Source organism: Nicotiana attenuata, unplaced genomic scaffold, assembly GCF_001879085.1.
Source record: "Nicotiana attenuata strain UT unplaced genomic scaffold, NIATTr2, whole genome shotgun sequence".
Classification (NCBI taxonomy): domain Eukaryota; kingdom Viridiplantae; phylum Streptophyta; class Magnoliopsida; order Solanales; family Solanaceae; genus Nicotiana; species Nicotiana attenuata.
In genome coordinates, this window is record NW_017670309.1 from 108247 (window position 1) to 126244 (window position 17998).

General features: G+C 39.5%; 1 protein-coding gene across 1 annotated transcript; it reads left to right on the forward strand.

Annotated features, from left to right (window-relative positions):
* Positions 1-3225: 3225 nt before the first annotated feature.
* On the forward strand, positions 3226-4451 carry LOC109237593. The gene is made up of 3 exons (XM_019403908.1): positions 3226-3560; positions 3830-4195; positions 4340-4451. The coding sequence occupies exons 1-3, from the start codon at positions 3226-3228 to the stop codon at positions 4449-4451; spliced, it is 813 nt and encodes a 270-aa protein (XP_019259453.1).
* The last annotated feature ends 13547 nt before the right edge of the window (positions 4452-17998 follow it).

Genomic DNA, 17998 nt, shown 5'->3' on the forward strand with positions numbered 1-17998 from the left:
TTCTCATTGTAAATGTTTCAGAACTATGTCTGACACATGAATATTGGATTTTGGTGCCTCGCACCACATGACATACAATAAATCTCTTTTTCTTGAAACTAAACCTTTGTGTTATCCCCTGGTAGTTGCACTTCCAAATGGTTATAAGGTCAAGGTGACAGAAGTTGGTAGTGTTGCACTTACATCTCAAATCACCTTACATAAAGTTCTCTTTGTCCCTGCTTTCAAATTCAACCTCATTTTTGTCTCCTCTATGACTGCACATCTAAGCCCTCTGATTGCCTTTACTGCTTCTTCATGTCTACTGCAGGCCCCTTCAATAAAGAGTCCTCTGGTGATTGGTAAGATCAAAGGTGGTCTGTATCTCTTATGTTCTCATTTCTTGGATAATGGTAGCTCAATTTCTAATGTTTCTGTTACCTCTACTCTATTTCCTCATTGTGATGTAAATACTCCATAGTGCTAATCTCTTTCACCTGTAAATAGTTCCATTGATAATAAGACACAGTCCACTACTCTGCATTCTTTTAATTTTTCTCAATGCTCTTCCATACCTCATGATAATAATGTAGATGCTCTTCCCCAAAGATCCAGCATTTTCACCAAGTCATTTGAGCTCTTACACGTGGATCTGTGGAGTCCTTATCATGTTCCAACCAATAGAAATCAGAAATACTTCCTCACTATAGTGGATGACTATAGTAGAGCCACATGACTCACCTACTAAGTTGCAAGAGAAATGCACTCCAAATCATCCAAGCCTTTGTATCTCTAATTGAAACTCAATTTCAGAAGTCCATTCAATCTATAAGATCTGATAATGGACTGGAATTCACTTGCACAGAAGCTACTCTGTTTTTTCAATCCAAAGGTATAATTCATCAAAAGACTTGTCCTTACACCCCACAACAAAATGGGGTGGTAGAAAGAAACACAAGTACCTTCATGAGACTGCCAGGACCCTACTTTTCCAATCAAAATTACCTTTGAAGTTTTGGGGAGAATGTATCCTTACTTCAACCTATCTTATAAACAAGCTGCCCACTGTACTGCTAAAAAATAAGTGTCCTTTTGAACTTTTATACAATAAGAAACCATCCTACTCACATCTAAGATCCTTTGGGTGCTTATGCTATCCCACTTGCCTAAAGTACATGATAAGTTGATATTTTACCAACTTATCTTATCTTTAAGACTATATTATTGCTATGTTTGAGTGATAAAATTATGTGTTTAATGTCATTTACTTCTATATTACAGGTTCTATATGATTTAGAAGTGATCTTGGAGAAACCAAGTGAAACGAGTCAAAAAAAAAGCTGAAAAGAAGAAAATCTGGAAAATGCCCTCAGTTGTCGCAAATGCGACACAATTCTCGGAAATGCGAAGAAAGCAGAGATGGGAATTGCAAGTAGTCCATCGCAATTGCGAAGAAAGACCATTCAAGCTGTGCTCGCAAATGCGAAGTCAACCAGGCAGTCAACCTTCGCAAATGCGAAGTCTTGATCGCAAATGCGAAGGTCAACAGTATAGTCATAGTTCGCAATTGCGAACTTTTGTTCGCAAATGCGAAAATCGTGCTTCAGTTCTGGGCAATTATGCCATTGCACATTTTTAGGCCCCAAACCCTTTAATACCCAAACCAGCTCATTTGTAAAATAAATTTGGCATATCTTTTGGCTTATTTTCAGTCTTAGGACTAGAGAGAACAAAGTTGGAAACTAGGGTTTATGCACTTACACTTGGGTTTTGAAGATTTGAAGAGTGTGGTTAAGAATTTCTTACTCCTTTGTACTCATTTCTTCATTTCCTTGCTATGTATTGAATATCCAATATGTGTAGTATTTTATTCAACACTTGAATCTTGTTTATAAAAACCTTGTTGCGCTTATGTATTGAATGATTTTGTGTCTTTTATGAAGTGAGTTATTGTTTCTTTAATTATTGTTGTTCTTTAATGTTTCCAAAGGGATTAGCTAACCCTAGGACTCGCCCATTAACTTTGAATTAATTTTGGGAAAGATTATTTGGGGTTGGGAAATATTAATTAACAAGAACTTGAGTTTTAACTCTCATTTTATAGATTCTACCTAGGGATAGGATTGAACTACTTGTAGCCATATTCGTGTGTGCTTAATCTCTTAATTAATTTAGGGATAATTCAATTAGGAAGTCTTGTTAGTCTTTGGAAGAAGCTAATTTAGAATTTTTACTCGTGGATAATTAACATAAACTCGCTTATATTTGTAAAATTGTGAAGTACATTGAATCGTTACTTGAGTGTAATTCCCAATGCATCCATACTTGTAGCCATTGATCATTTTACTTGCTTTCTAGGTTAGTTTACATTTCCGCATTTAGGTACAGATATTTTCTCAAAACAATTCTTAGTGGTTGGCATTGCATAACAAGTGATAATTCTCTTACATTCCTAATTGCCTACATATTGTTCTCTGTGAGATTCGACCCTGATTCATAGTTAGGTAAATTATATTGCATGTGACCCTGTCCATTTACTTTTTAGTAGTAGATTTGGACGTTATCAGTACACGGAGATAAACTTGAACCCAGGAGTGTTCCCCATGTTTTTGTTGGATACCCTTTCAATAGCAATGGATATAAAGTATTGAATCTCACCACTCATAAAATTCATGTTTCCAGAGATGTTGTTTTCCATGAAACTGTCTTCCCTTTGGCTAGTCCACAGTCACATGTTGCTCCTTCTCCATCCTCTGCTCCTTTCCCGGACTCTCTTGACACATGTTCCTTATCCTGACTCTTTTCCTTCTTACTCTCCTGATTCCTTTCCTTCTCTCCCTACTGAATTACAATCCTCCCGTGCTTCTCCATTTGTATCTCCACCACCTGCTTCTCCATCAGCATGCACCTACACTTAGGAGATCTTTAGAGAGAACATCACATGCCTTCTCACTTACAAAACGATGTTGCTCTATCCCCAAGTTAAGCTCAGACATTCCTACTACCTCATCCTCATCTCTTGCTGCTTTATTTTCTTTGCATCATCATATTTCACCTGAATCCCTAGTTCATGATAGTCATTCATTTGTGATGAATGTTTGCAATATTAATGAGCCATACTCATATGAGGAGGCAACACTTAACCCAGCTTGGTAGGCTGCAATGACTTAAGAGTTTGAGGTCCTGCATGTCAATCATACCTGGGATTTGGTTCCATTACCTCCAGGAAAGAAGGCCATTGATTGTATGTGGGTTTACAAGGTGAAACACCAAGCATATGAGAGCATTGAAAGGTTCAAAGTAAGACTAGTAGTCAAGGGGTACACACAGCAAGCTGGTGTGGACTATATTAAAACTTTCTCACATGTTGTGAAGTTAACTACAGTTAGGGATCTTATTTCCACTGCAGTAAATAGGAAGTGGATCATTTCTCAACTTGATGTCAATAACGCTTTCCTCCATGGGGACTTGCATGAGGAAGTCTACATGGAAATTCCCTCAGGCCTTGAGGTGCCCACTCCAGGCGTTGTTTGTAGACTGAACAAATCTCTCTATGGGTTGAAGCAAGCTAGTACGCAATGGTATGCCAAGCTAGCCGAGGCATTATACTCCAGAGGCTATGTGCATTCCCTCCATGATTATTCCTTATTTTGCAAAGAACAGACTCATCCACTATGTACATAGCTGTCTATGTTGATGATGTGTTTATCACAGGGACAGAAATGGAAGAGGTCAATCAGTTGAAAAGCTTCCTACATAACACCTTCAAAATCTAAGATCTGGGCAGATTACACTACTTTCTGGGCTTAGAGGTTCTTTATAAAACTGATAGTGTTCTCATCTCACAAAGGAAATCTGCTCTTGATCTCCTCAAAGGATATGATTGTATGTCCTATAGTGGACTGTCATCCCCCCTTGATCGCTCTGTTAAGTTGCAGGCTAAGGTTGGTGTTGTCTTGAATGACCCTACATATTATAGGAAGCTGGTTGGAAAACTGAACTTCCTTACTAATACCATGTTGGACATTGCTTATGGAGTCCAACACCTTAGCCAATTTATGCAGGATCCCAGGGAACCTCATCTTAAGGCTGCTTTTCACTTGTTATGGTATCTGAGAAGTGACCCTACACTGGGAATCTTCTTCTCTAATGATCGAGACTGCACTATCCAGGCCTACTATGACTCCGACTGGGCTACTTGTCTAGACTCCAAAAGGTCAGTCAGTGGCTGCATAGTTCTCTTGGGAGATAGTCCTATAAGTGGGAAGTCCAAGAAACAAGAAACTGTCTCCCTTTCTTCAGCCGAGGCAAAATATAGATCTCTTTGAGAAGTTGTTGGTGAACTCACTTGGTTGTGCAGATTACTCGAGGAGCTGCCTGTCCCATTTCCAAAGCCTGTCATTGTTTTTTGTGATAGCCAATCAGCTCTCCATATAGCTAGAAATTCTGTTTTCCATGACCAAGCACATTGAGGTGGATTGTCATTTTGTATGAGCCAAACTTCAAGAAAGGTTGATCAATTTGACTTATGTTCCCACTCATGCTCAATTGGCAGACATCCTCACCAAAGCCTTGGCTGGAGCTAAACATTGTGGGGTTCTCAGCAAGTTGTCACTGCAGTCCTCACCTCCAACTTGAGGGGGGTATTGAGCTTTATGTATTTATGTAATAGTAGTGATTAGTTGTAACTGATACAATAGTTAGTTAGAAGTAGTTGTGGCATGAGGTGAGACACACGTGTGTCTATATATACATGTACATATCTGGAACTTCCACACATAATGTGAAAATACAATACATATTCTGTAGCTCTCTCTCTCTTTCTCATCTGTTTTCATGGAGCTTATCACAAACTCCATTGTTGCTCACTTTGAGCTCTCATCATCTTGACAGAGTGCATATTAAAATATTATCAAATATCCCCTCCGTCTCATATTATCTGTCATAATTTTCTTGTACACGCCTCTTAAGAAAATTAATTAGGATGAGATTTTGACTACTTTTATCTTTATTTATGTTTTAATATTTAATCTTTCTTCATTGATATTTGAACAAAGTTATTCATAATTGAGGTGTTTGTATTTTGGAGTTAGAACTTTGCCATTGCACCAAGATAGCGACGAAAATCTTTTTTTACTTGAAAAGGTTCCTAAAAGTTAGTCAAAGGCGTGTGTGTCGAGGTTAACACTTGTGATATATGAATCATACTTTATGCATCCTACTGGACACTGCACACACTTTTAGTATAACGAAATATATTTCTTTAAATCAGTGTAAAAAAGACTAACCCCTGATTTTCTTTTGTAGGTCAAAGTGAAGGGGAGCAGCAAATATGGTACATAGATAGTTGCTGCTCAAAATATATGACTGGTAGCAAGAACTAGTTCCTTTCACTTGAGGACCTCAAAGGAGGTAATGTCTCCTTTGGAAATTGTAAGAAAGGTGAGATCATTGGAGTTGGAAAAGTAGGTAAGAAAGGCTCACATTCCATTGAGAATATCTACTTGATAGATGGCTTGAAATATAGCCTAATCAGTGTATCACAATAGTGTGACAGAGGTAACTTGGTAGCATTCACCTCTACCAAATGTTTTATGATAAACCTTACGACTGATAAGATTATTTTGCAGGGAAAAAGAGTGAACAATATATATATATATATATATATATATATATATATATATATATTATCTATATATATATATATATAATGTATATCTTCCACTCTTTCAGAAAATAAACTCACTTGCTTAGTGTGTTGGATAATGATCCCTCATTTGGCACAAAAAGACTTGGACATGCAAGTCTAAGTTCAACTCAACAAATTAGTTTCCAAGGACCGTGGTGATAGGGTGCCTAACAATCAATTTTAAGGAAGAAAAATTTGTGAGGCTTGTGCAAGGGGGAAGCAGGTAAGATCCTCTTTTAAAAGCAAGAAGTGGTAAGCGACCGACCAGGTCGATGGAAACTGCATCGATATGATCTCTCTGTGGTCCAATGAGAACATTGAGGCAGAGGTGGTAAGCAATATGTGAATGGGGGTGCTGTTGATAATTACGCTAAGGTTTACTTACGATTATTTTAAACATACTAAGGAATAAAGCATTATGACACATGTTTAACTGGCCTCTTGTTAGAAAACCTCAGAAACAACTAGGTATTCAATTGCATCAAATTGAGCGTCTGATCATAGGAACTGATTTGAAAATTGCCTAAAGTTTGCGCTAAATCTTGTGATTGAAGCATGGTTAATAAAATTGTTCTATTTCTCTGCCCTAGATAATTGCCCACATCTCTGGGCAGGGAGGCTGTAAAATACTGCATGTTACGTCATTAACTAGTGCATGACTAGAGACGCTCTCGTAAGAGAGACTCCCTATGAGTCTACTTTAAAGGGAGAAACCACCATATATTCCATCTTAGGACATTTGGTGCAAGTGCTTGTGCACACTAAGTGGAAGGGCTCCCTAGGTAAGGTTTGATCCCAGAAATGATGAGGGAGTGATCCTTGGATATCTTTCACAATAGAAAAGCTTATAAGCTGTACAGACAAAAAGAACTTGTGGTAGACAAAGTGGTATATGTAGTTTTTTGATGAAACTAACAATCTTTCTGAGAGCACAGGACCACATGGAAGATGAAGTTATTGGGCTGGTAAATAAGAATTTGAGTGAAGTCACAGCTGCAAGCTGAAGCTGCACCAAAAGAAGGAACAGGTGATGAACAAAGTTCTTCACTCAGGCACTTTAGACAGGGGTTAATGAACAAAGAAGAAGTGAATCTAATTCCCAAAATGGAACTGATCATGAGCCTGTTCTAGCACAGAACATGGGAGAATCTCCAAACGAAATCAGTTGTGTGAAACCTTGAAAGATCAAAGTTCTCATCCCATTGAGAACATTCTTGCTGAATTATCTTAACCAACTTCATGGAGTGAAAACTAAAGATCTCGCATTAAAGAGTCTATGTGCTTTTGATGTATTACTTATTCTTATTGAACTTAAAAAATGCTTCGAGCTTTGCAGATTGTAGACTGGGTGAATTTGCAATGCAAGATGAACCTCAATCAGCTTTGAAAGAAGTCAGTGTGACATCTCGGTCACAAAGACCCCAAGGACAGATAGTAATTGGCTCTAAATGCGGCTCTTCAGAAACAAACTTGATGAAGAGGGAACGGCTACAAAAACAAGGCAAGTTGGTGGTTCCAAGGTCGTAACGCAAGCAGGAGGGCATAGACTATGATGGACACTTGCTCCAGTTGCAAAGACTGGAGGCAATAAGACTCCTCATAGCCTTTGGGAGCACACATGAATTTACCCTCACCAAATGGATGCGAAGAGTGCCTCTCATGCTCTACTGATAAGACAGAAGTCTTTGGAAACAACCTCTAGGGTTTGAAAGTAAGGAGTGTCCAGATCATGTATACAAACTGGACAATGGCCTATATGGACTTAAGCAGTTGCTCCTAGGCATGTATGACGCTTATCCAAAATTCCTGCATTGAACATGGATACAAAAGTGTAAGAATTGACAGCAACTATATTATAAGGAAAAAGGTAAGGATTATCTAAAGTAGTACAATATATATTGATGACATAATTTTGGGGCACCACTGAAAAACTTAGTAAGGAATTTGCTAAATAATGGGAGAGTGAATTTGAATGAGTATGATGGGCGAGCTTAACTTCTTCTTAGGCTTACAGATCAAACAAAACCCAAATGGAACCATGATACATTAGCAGAAATTATGCAAAAGAGTTGATAAGAAGTTTAAAATGGATGAATCAAAGGAAATAGGCACACCATTGCAACAGCTACTAAATTAGACATAGATGAACCTGGTTCATCTGTGATCAGAAAGTTGGTATAGGGGTATGATTGGTTCACTTTTGTATCTTACTGCTAGCAACCTGACATTGTCTTTAGTGGTAGGGCTTTGTGCTCGTTTTCAAGCAAATCCAAAGAATCCCACTTGACTGCTGTCAAGAGGATACTGAGATATTTGAAGGGAACTACTGACCTTTTCCTTTGGTACCCTAAAGGTAGTAACTTTAATCTAGTAGGATATGCTGATGCTGACTATGCAGGTTTCCTTGTGGATAGGAAAAACACCTTAAGTATGGCTCATTTTCTTGGTTCATGTCTGGTATCATGGGCCACTAAAAGGCAGAATTCAGTGCTTATCCACTGCGAGGCTGACGTACAGTTGTTGCTGCCATCTTGTTGATGCTCCACACCTAAAGATGTAGGATCAAACATGCAGGTCTGATATGATTTTCGGCAATTAAGAAAGACATTTGAGTTGCATCACCATATTTTTGTGATCAAACAACTAAAAGTCCCGCTGCTTGTAAATGCTAACAAACCAGTTTTCATCCATAAGAGAACTAGCACATAGGATTAAGACACCAATACAGACTTTCTTAAGGCGACACCTTATGGATATTGAGATTACCATAGAATTTGTTTGCTAACTGAATAAGCAGATTGCTGACATCTTTACTAAAGCACTGAGTAGAGAAAGCTTTGAAAGGAACAGGTTAGAATTAGGGATGATTAAGATCACCTAATGGGACCAGCTCAGAATGCAAAATGAAAAAAAAATTATTTTTGGCTAGGAAATCTGGAACTTGTGTAAATATCTAGATTAATTTTTACTCAGTTTCATACTGTAAATAGTATACTCCTGTGACATGTGTTAATATGACTCACTGATCTCTAACAAAATTCTCTACTTTGGAAAATAGAGACATGATCAAGAGGATTCTAAATGAAGAACCTGGTTCATAAGTATTAGTTCATCTGAATAACGAGGTATGTTTTCTATACTCTGCACAATTAGAAATATAACTATTTAAATCATGAGCAGATTCCTACATATGTTCAAAAACATCAGAAAATCCTATCCGCTTATTTTTTGAACCATTTCCGTCTCTACTAGAATTCTCACCACATAAATTGCCTAAAATCTAGGGAAGCTTAACCGCTCATTCCACCTGAAATTTCAGGTTGATTGGACTTCTAATTGACTGCAAAAAGCTACCGTTAGTCATTAATTAAGTTTCTCTCTTTAAAAACCCATCATCACCTTCTGCAACCCTCACTATTCAAAAACCGTCAAAATTTCTTTCACTCTCAATTGTTCTCTCTTCCAAAAGCCAAACTCACAAATTCTCTCACAAAATCAGTAACAATGTCGAACCCTCAAGATAACCCAGTCACTCCTCCACAACATGCCCCTTCTGATTCCTCCACACCTCCTCAACCCAGTACAACCCCCCAGCCTAGGAGGAGACGTGTTAAAATGCTCGCTCGTAAAGCTGTGGCTACAGGTGCATTGTCAAAAAGATTGAACGCACAATTGAAGGCTAGCCAAGCCCAAGAATCTGAACACTCAGACGATTCCTTCAAGTCTGCAAGTGAGGGGGAAGGAACTGGGTCTTCTGATTCTGAGAAGATTCAGAGTTCCCCTTCTGAGGTACGTTCTATTTTGGTTGAAAGTGTAGAAAATAGGTTTGTTCTTGTTGGGTCTGTTAGAAATATGGAAATGCCTGAGTTGAGAAGGAGAGGAGGTAAAGATAAAAATGAAAAAGAAAAAGAGAGTGAGGGTGCAAGCTGTAATGTGAGGGGAACAAGGATAGAAGTGGTTGATTCATCACCCACCTCTGAGATTGTTAGATCAACAATTTGTGGGACTGAGGATGAAATTATAGGAGAAAGTGGCAAGAAAACAGGGGGAAGTGGATCATGGGAGGCTGCTGAGGGTTGGTAAATTTAAGTTCTCATGTGGATGAACCCGGTTCATCTATTGAAGAAACCCTAGTAGATCTTCTGAAGAAAGTAGGTGCCAGTTATAATCCCAAGAAAAGGAGAACACCAACACCTAAGGTTCTCAGCACTACAAAGAATACCAAGAAAAGAAAGGCTAATTCCCCAACAACTGCTGAAATTCCCTTGCCAAAGGGTAGAGCCACAAGAAGTATGGTGAAACAGAGTGAGAGTGAATTACAAAGGCTTTGGCTGAAAGCAAGAAGAAGAGGATGGATAAAGGAAAAGCTAAGGTTGCAGAGTCCTCTGAGGCTGTTGATGTTGAGGAGATGGAACAGGTCCATCTGGAGGAACATACAACTGTGGAGGTTCAGACCCCCAAGCCTAAAAAGACCAAGACTTCTTCCAAGAACTCTTCATCGGGGTCTAAGGTTGCTGAACCTTCATTGGCCAAGAGGACAAGGTCTGCAGTGAAAAACAAACCATTTAGAATTGCTGAGGATGAAGAATGGAGTGGTGAAAAAGAGAGTGAGTCTGATGGTGAACAAGACAAGCTGGCCAAGTTTGGCAAAAGGAAAATTTTGAAGGGTAGATTGTTGAAAGACTTGGTGGAACCAGGAATGGTTCGATTGGTTGATGCTCTAGCTGCTCAGGGCTGGAAGGACATGGTCCTTCAGATGGATGGAAGGCTAGCTAGGAATGAAATCATTGAATTCATGGCCAATGCAGGGGACAAGGATGGCAGAGTTACCAGCCAAGTGAAAGGGGTTCAAGTGACCTTCGATGCCGAGAAGCTGGGTGAGATTCTTGACATCCCTGCTGAGGGATATGATGACTATACTAGGCAAAGATGGCCAAGTCCGGATTTCCTTCCTCCTGCCCTTGAAATCACTAGGAGATTCTGTGATGTTGAAGAAGTGAATGAGGCCAAGTTTGTGCACAAGAGTGAAATGGAGCCACAACACAAATTCCTATTTGAATTTGTCAACAAGTGCTTACTGCCTAGGCAGGAAAGAAGGCACATTGCTAACTATATGGACTTAGTTCTGATGGAGTGTCTCGAAAGTGGAAGGCAAATCAACAGGTCTGCATTCATCATCAAGATACTGGAAAGGGTTATCAATGGCTACAAGGCCCATGCCACCCCTTATGGATTTATTCTGACTATATTTCTAGATCGTTGCAAGGTGCCTCTGAAGAAGTGGGAAATAGCCACAAGCAAGGACCATTTTGGCATTAATACTTTGATTGCTTGCGACTATCCAGTCAATGCCATTCCCAATGAACCTGGTTCATCCAAGAAGACACCTATCAATAGTAAAGTCAGGTTCTAGTTCAGGAGAGTGGGGCCAAGGATGCTGAGATAGCTAGGCTGAAGGCTCGCTTAGCAGAGGTTGATTCTGAGAGGGATGCTCTCGAACTGAGATCACCAAGGAAAAGGAGAAGAATGATGGCATTCTTCAAAATATGTTGAACCTTCTCCAAGCCCAAAACCAACCCTCTACCTCTTCCAAGCCTTAGGACTTCTAGCCTTCATCTCCTGAACCTGTCTAGTACCACCAGTGACCCAGATTAGGGATTTCTCTTTCTTTTGCTCATGTTTTGAATATTTTTGCTTTCTTTTTGTGGATTGTGGTAGAAACATATCTCCTATCAATGAAATCTACTGTTTTTGCTCTTGTTGATTGTTAATATTTCCTTGATAATTTGAATGTGTTTGCTTGATTACTGATGATTTGTCACGACCCCAAACCCGGTCGTGATGGCGCCCAACACTAATGCTAGGCAAGCCCGACCATTTACTCTCTCAACCCGAGCACAAAGCTCAAAACCAATTAATCAGATACTTAAAATCAAATATTAATACTCATAGTTGAAATACTCAATTAAAACAAAACGAAATACTGACGTAAACTGTAACTCCCAAAGACCTGGGGTCATGAGTCTAGAGCCTCTAACTAATACAGAGTCAAGAATCCTCAAAATAAGTATGTTCTGAAGTACGGAAATAATAAAGGGATAAGGGAGGATTCGGGTCCTGCAGACGTCATAACAGCTACCTCGACCGCTCCTGGAACTCTGGAAAAACCAGCGGCTAGCTCAACTAAGCTCCCGAAGTACCTGAATCTGCACACAAGGTGCAGGGAGTAGGGGGTAAGTACTACCAACTCAGTGAGTAATAAGCATATAAAATGTCTGAAGATAAGAAATCCACGAAATACCACAAAGTAAAGCTAAAACTAACAGTCCAACACTTAACTACGAACCAATAGCAAAACAACTTCAAATATATCAGTCAGGTATAATGTAAGGATGCAATGCAATGCACATGACCGCTACGGCGCGTAGCCCGATCCATTTAACATCGACGGCGCTCACTGGGGGTGTGTACAGACTCCGGAGGGGCTCCTTCAGCCCAAGCGCAATATAATCATACCATTCGCTGCGGCGTGCAGCCCGATCCATACTCAGTCCACAATATGCATATGAGTCACGTAACAGATTCAATTAATTTCCCAATTTCCAATTTATTAAGAAGAATATACTTTAGATATTTAACTTCAGGAAAAGTGACTTAGCATTTCATAACAGTGATTAAACACAGGACTGAGATCAATGATTATACAAAGCATGCTATCTTAATGACATTCATCCTCTAAGGATGCTACAGATCGGCACAAGGCCCCATACACAGCAATAAGCCCAGATATATTCAATACAGGGTGCGTATGAGTCGCCAATATAGAAACATTCTTGTTCGGGATGGACTAAGTCTCAATCCCCAGTCATAACCATTCCCGCACCTGCCATAGGGTGCGAGTCACGCCCTACAATAGCGTCACAATGTGATAAGCCGGGGTTTCAAACCCTCAGGCCATCATATACACCAACTACTCACCTCTAACCGGCCGTAGACTGGTCCGCAATCCCTTTTCCCTTTGCATCGACCTCCTCGCGCGTCGAATCTAGTCAAAATCACAGCGAATACATAAATATGGGTTAAAGAAATATAACCCAATCAAAAATACTCGAAAAGTACTAAAATTCACGAAGTTGGTAAAACCTGAGCCCCGGGCCTACTTCTCTAAAAATTCCGAAAATCACAACAACGGATTCCTCGTCTCGCCACGAGTCCGTGCATATAAAGTTTACCAAAATCGGAGCTCGTTTGACCCTCCAGATTCCATTTTTACATTACAGCTTTCCAAGCCCTAGCTTGACCCGTTTTTGATGAATTTTCTACAATTTACATGTAATTTCTACCATAAATTCGAATATTTAGGCCAAGGAACTTACCTCCAAGTGATTCTCAGTCAAAACCCTCGAATTTCCTTGTTCAAAGCTCTTAAGAACGTCAACAATGGAGGAAAAAATATGAAAGGGTCGCGGATGAAATATTATTTTAAAACCCTTCTGTCGCCCAGCGATTTTCGCTTCTGCGGTCCCGCTTTCGCTTATGCGGGACCGTTTCTGCGGCCACATTTCCGCTTAAGCGGTTTTCACTTAGAAGCCCGGACTTTGCTTATGCGACGCGAAGTCCGCTTCTGCGGTTCCTTCAAAACCGCTTCTGCGGCACATTGTCCGCTTATGCGGACCCGCTGGTGCGAGCCACCTTCCGCATCTGCGGAATTTCCCTAGCCGGCCACGACCGCTTCTGCGACCACGTACCCGCTTCTGCGGTACCGCTTCTGCGGTCCATTTCCGCAGAAGCGGAAACACCAGATGACAGAAAAATCTGACCTGCAATTACACCTCAAAACTCTCGTTTAACCACCCGAATTCATCCCGAGGCCCTCGGGACCTCAACCAAAAGCACAGATATGTTCTATTACTTCATTCGAACTTGGTCGTAACATAAAAACACTATCATAAACACCAAAATCATCGAATTACCACGGATTCAAGCCTAAGTTAAACTAAAACTTCTGAAACTTGCATTTGATCTAAAACCCGACCTAAACACCTCCGAATGATCTGAACTTTGCACGCATATCCAAAATCACCTAACGGAGCTACTGCAACTCTCGGAATTTCCATTCCGACCCTCGGATCAAAATCTCACCTACCATCCGGAATTCGCCAAAATCCAACCTTAGCCAATTCAAGCCTAATTCTACACCGGACCTCGAAATTCAATTCCGATTGTGCTCCTAAGTCACAAATCATCCCCCGGAACTAGTCGAATCATCGGAAATCCATTCCGAGCCCTCTAACTCATAAGTCAACCTTCGGTTGACTGTTCCAAACTAACCTTCTCATAAAGAGACTTATTGCCTCATTTCTAACCGAACTCTAACCGAATTGCTTCAAATTCTCCAAACACATATAATGAAACATATAGAAGCATAAAACGGGGAAAACGGGGCGGTAACTCCCGTAATGACGGGTCGGGTCGTTACATGATTAATCCATGATTGCACTTGCAATTGCCCAGTGGCCATGAGTAATTGTTAAAATTCTGGGAATCACACTTTGTTTATGCAACTTTTCGATGATGCCAAAACGGGGAAGAGATATTGTGCTTTATATATTCTGAATAAGTGATGTTTATTACCTAATGAACCTGGTCATTGATGATAAGTAAATTTTTCTAACTTTTTATTGATGAATAAGCTGAGTTCTGACAGGGCCTAAGTGAGTGAAAAGCACAGAGTTTGTCATCATCAAAAAGGGGAAATTTGTTAGCCCAAGTAAAGGTGAAGTTTTGAAGACTGACAAAGGAACTCAAGCATGGACCAGGTCCATCTTACGAAGCACAGTTATGATCAACTCAAACATGTGTGATGCACGTGAAGGAGATAAACCTAACTTCTCAGAAGTGATATCTCCTGATCATGGTCGAAAAGTTGCATATTGGATAAGGAGAAAGACTCCTTACACAAAGAGAAACACGGCTTAAGAAATGGATAGAGTTAGCGGATGAGACCAACTAGAACTCTTCCACCAAGGAAGAGTAGCTTCTGTATTCTAGTCAATCTCTTTATACTAACTCCATAAATATCAGTGTTGTTCTCTTTTATAGGTAATGCACATAAGCAGAAGTTAAACGTGAATTGAGAGCAAAATAGCAAGGCAATTTTGCAAGCAATTTATGTGTGATTCAAGCGTGCAATCCTGAAGCTACTTGAACCAGATAGAAGAATCAGTCCCAAGTGTCTGTCTTTTATTCTAGTTCAATTGTAGTAGATGTTTTAATATTGTACCTTTCAGCTTTATCTAGAAGCAATTGTATTAGGTACTTAGAGTTTTCAAGTTAGAGTTAACTTGAAGTTATCGCAACAGTTGAGGTTGTGTGCCACAACGGGATTAGAGTTAATCCTAGGTTTACAAAAGAGTTTTTGTAAATGCAGTTTTTGGCTCAGTGATTTTAGTGGAGAGTTTGGGAAAATCCTACTGGAAGGTAGGTCGTAGTTTTTTCCCCTTTTGAGCCAGGTGTTTTTCACGTAAAAATCTGTGTGTTCTTTATTTTCTGTGTTTATTATTCCGCAACAGTAGTAGTTGGAACACATAGAAGAACCAGGTCCTTCCATAATCAAGTTAAGTGAAAATTGGGTACCACAAAAATCACCTCCCCTCCCCTCTTGTATGGTATTGAAGTATAAAACATCACTTTTATTATCACAATCATGAGAAGAAATGGATGTACTAGGTGCTGATTTACAAGGGTGTTGACAATGTACATTATTGATACTGTGACTACCTGAGATGGATGCACTAGGTGCAGAGCTGTGTGAGAGTGATGTGGTGGAGACTCTATTTACAGTAGAAGAATTTTTCTTTCCTAAACTTGAATAGTGAAGATAGAGGCTGCCTTTAGCCTTACCATTCTCCAGAGGCCTCCTCAGTGAAAGGCCCTGTAGAAGCATACATGAGAATTTAGTGAATATGATGATGCAATCAAGTTGGACAGTCAATGAGTGAACAGAAATTAGGTTGAATTTGAAGCTAGGAACATATAGAACTCTTTTTAGAGTGAAATGAGGACTGAAAATGACATCTCCAATTATTGTCACCTTTACTTTGTATCCATTTGGAAAAGAGACTAAGAAAGGGTAAACTAAGGTTTTGATATTGCTTAATGAGGCTTTGTTATAGGTCATATGGTTAGTAGCTCCTGAGTCAAGAATCCAGGAATCAACATTTTCTTTGGAACTTTCATAAGACTGTTTACTTGACTCAATAGAGGAGTGAAAAGTAGTCATACCTGCAAAGTTAACAGCACCACCAGTCATGTTTATGTTTCCTGAGTTGTCTCCATTGTTCCTATTCTTAAAAGTCTCCAATATGCTCCGCAGTTGTCCATATTGCTCTTTGCTCAATTGTTGCATGGTTCTACCTTGCTCCTGGAGATTTCCTCCTTCATCTAGCATGTTTGTTCCATCACTTGTTGTTTCAAACACATTAGCTGCTAGTTTCCTTCCCATGTTGCCATTGTTGTACTTCAAATTCTGAGGATATCCGTGTAGTTTATAGCATTTTTCCTTAGTGTGCCCTGGCCTTTTGCAGAAATCACAGAATGGCCTAGGTCTATTTGCCATATAACCTCTTCCATAGTTGTTGTTCCCATTAGCATTTGTTTGTTGGTTATAGTTTGTCCTAAAGGTGTTGTTTCCTGGACCATTAACGTTCAATGATGTGGACTCAATCACTAGTTGCTGATTTTGTGGTTTAACTTCCCTTTGCTTCTCTTCTTGTATGAGAATGGAAAAAACTTGAGCAATGCTTGGAAGGGGGTTCATCATCAATATGCTCCCTCTCACAACAGTATACACCTCATTTAGGCCCATCAAAAACTGTATCAGTCTTCTGTCTTGCTCGGCCTTATGCATATTAGCTTTAGCTCCACAAGTGCACTGGCAACTAAATTATGCGTGTGCATTCGGTGTGTTCAACTCCTCCCACAACTTCTTCATTTTTGTATAATAGCCCGTTATATCAAGGGTTCCCTGACTCAAATCATTGATTTCCTTCTGAAGTTGGTAAAGTTTTGCTCCGTTGGTTTGATCATACCTATCTTCTAACTCCTGCCACAACTCCTTTGCATCATTCACATATTGCAAACTATCCGCTAGATCCTTTGAAAGGGAATTTAGAATCCATGAAGTTACCATATCATCACATCGCTCCCACTGATCAAAAGTTGCATGTCCAATTGTTGGTTTATGACATTTTCCAGTTATGAAACCAACCTTATTCTTCACTGAAAGGGCTCTAAGTACACCTCTCCTCCAAGATTTGTATCATGTGCCCTCAAAGGCCACAGGTACCAATACTGAACCTGCACTCTCCGATGGATGCATGTATTGGGGACTCGAGGTATCTAAGTTGTCCTTCTCTACAACATTTTCCTTATCTCCAGCCATTACTTATATCGCAGATCTCAAATGGTTTAACCGTGAATTGAAAGGGAGAAATGGAAATTTAACAGAGACAACACAGATAATCAGACGAGGTCACACTTCGAGAAAGCCACAGGCTAAAACTACTAAGAATTGTTGCTATCAGACGAGATCACAGTGACAATTTCAGTTTTGAACAGATTTCAAACGATTAACGATTTTGAAGAAACCTAGATTCTTCGATCCAAAAATTGAAGAGAAGATGAAGTAAGAAATTGTGAATTATCCAGAATATGATTCCTATGCTCTGATACCATGTAAAAATTGAGAGCTTAATGGAGAGAACTTGAGCTGAAGCTCAACTGCCATGGCTGAGAGCCATGAAGCTCAGAGGAGAAGAAGAAGCTTCGAGAGAACTTCGGATTAGGGAAAATATTTTCATTAATTGGAAATCAGAAGATCAATTCGTTTATATACAGGACATCGTACTTGTAAAGTTGTCATCCTCCACTAACCGCCTAAAACTACCACTAACTAATATTCTGACATCAACTAACAGTGTAACTATCTAATTACAATAATATCCATAGCCAATTCTAACAATTAATAAATGTGGCTACTAGTTAAATAATTACAATGTAATCTAATCTTAACAAGCTTGCACGTACATCGACTAATTTCACGGAATACAAGTTATATTTATTTGGGTTCTCAACAATTATTCTTTCTATTATTTTGTTTTTGTAAGCGTAGGTATCAAGAATAGCTTTGATTTCATACACAAAAAGAATCTATACAACTTGGGGAAGTGGTTTAAAGTTCAAACATATAGTTAAAACCCACACCTGGTCATCTTCAAATTTCGAATATTTAGTTATGTATTTAATTTTTACAATGTAGTTTTACCAATT

What these genes read in the sequence shown, in the direction of transcription:
- LOC109237593 (XM_019403908.1), top strand. Translation starts at nt 3,226, where the DNA reads ATGTGGGTTTACAAGGTGAAACACCAAGCATATGAGAGCATTGAAAGG. An exon ending in AAGCAAGCTAGTACGCAATG is followed by an intron (nt 3,561 to 3,829) that starts GTATGCCAAGCT and finishes CATCTCACAAAG; the next exon opens with GAAATCTGCTCTTGATCTCC. An exon ending in ACTTGTCTAGACTCCAAAAG is followed by an intron (nt 4,196 to 4,339) that starts GTCAGTCAGTGG and finishes TTGGTTGTGCAG; the next exon opens with ATTACTCGAGGAGCTGCCTG.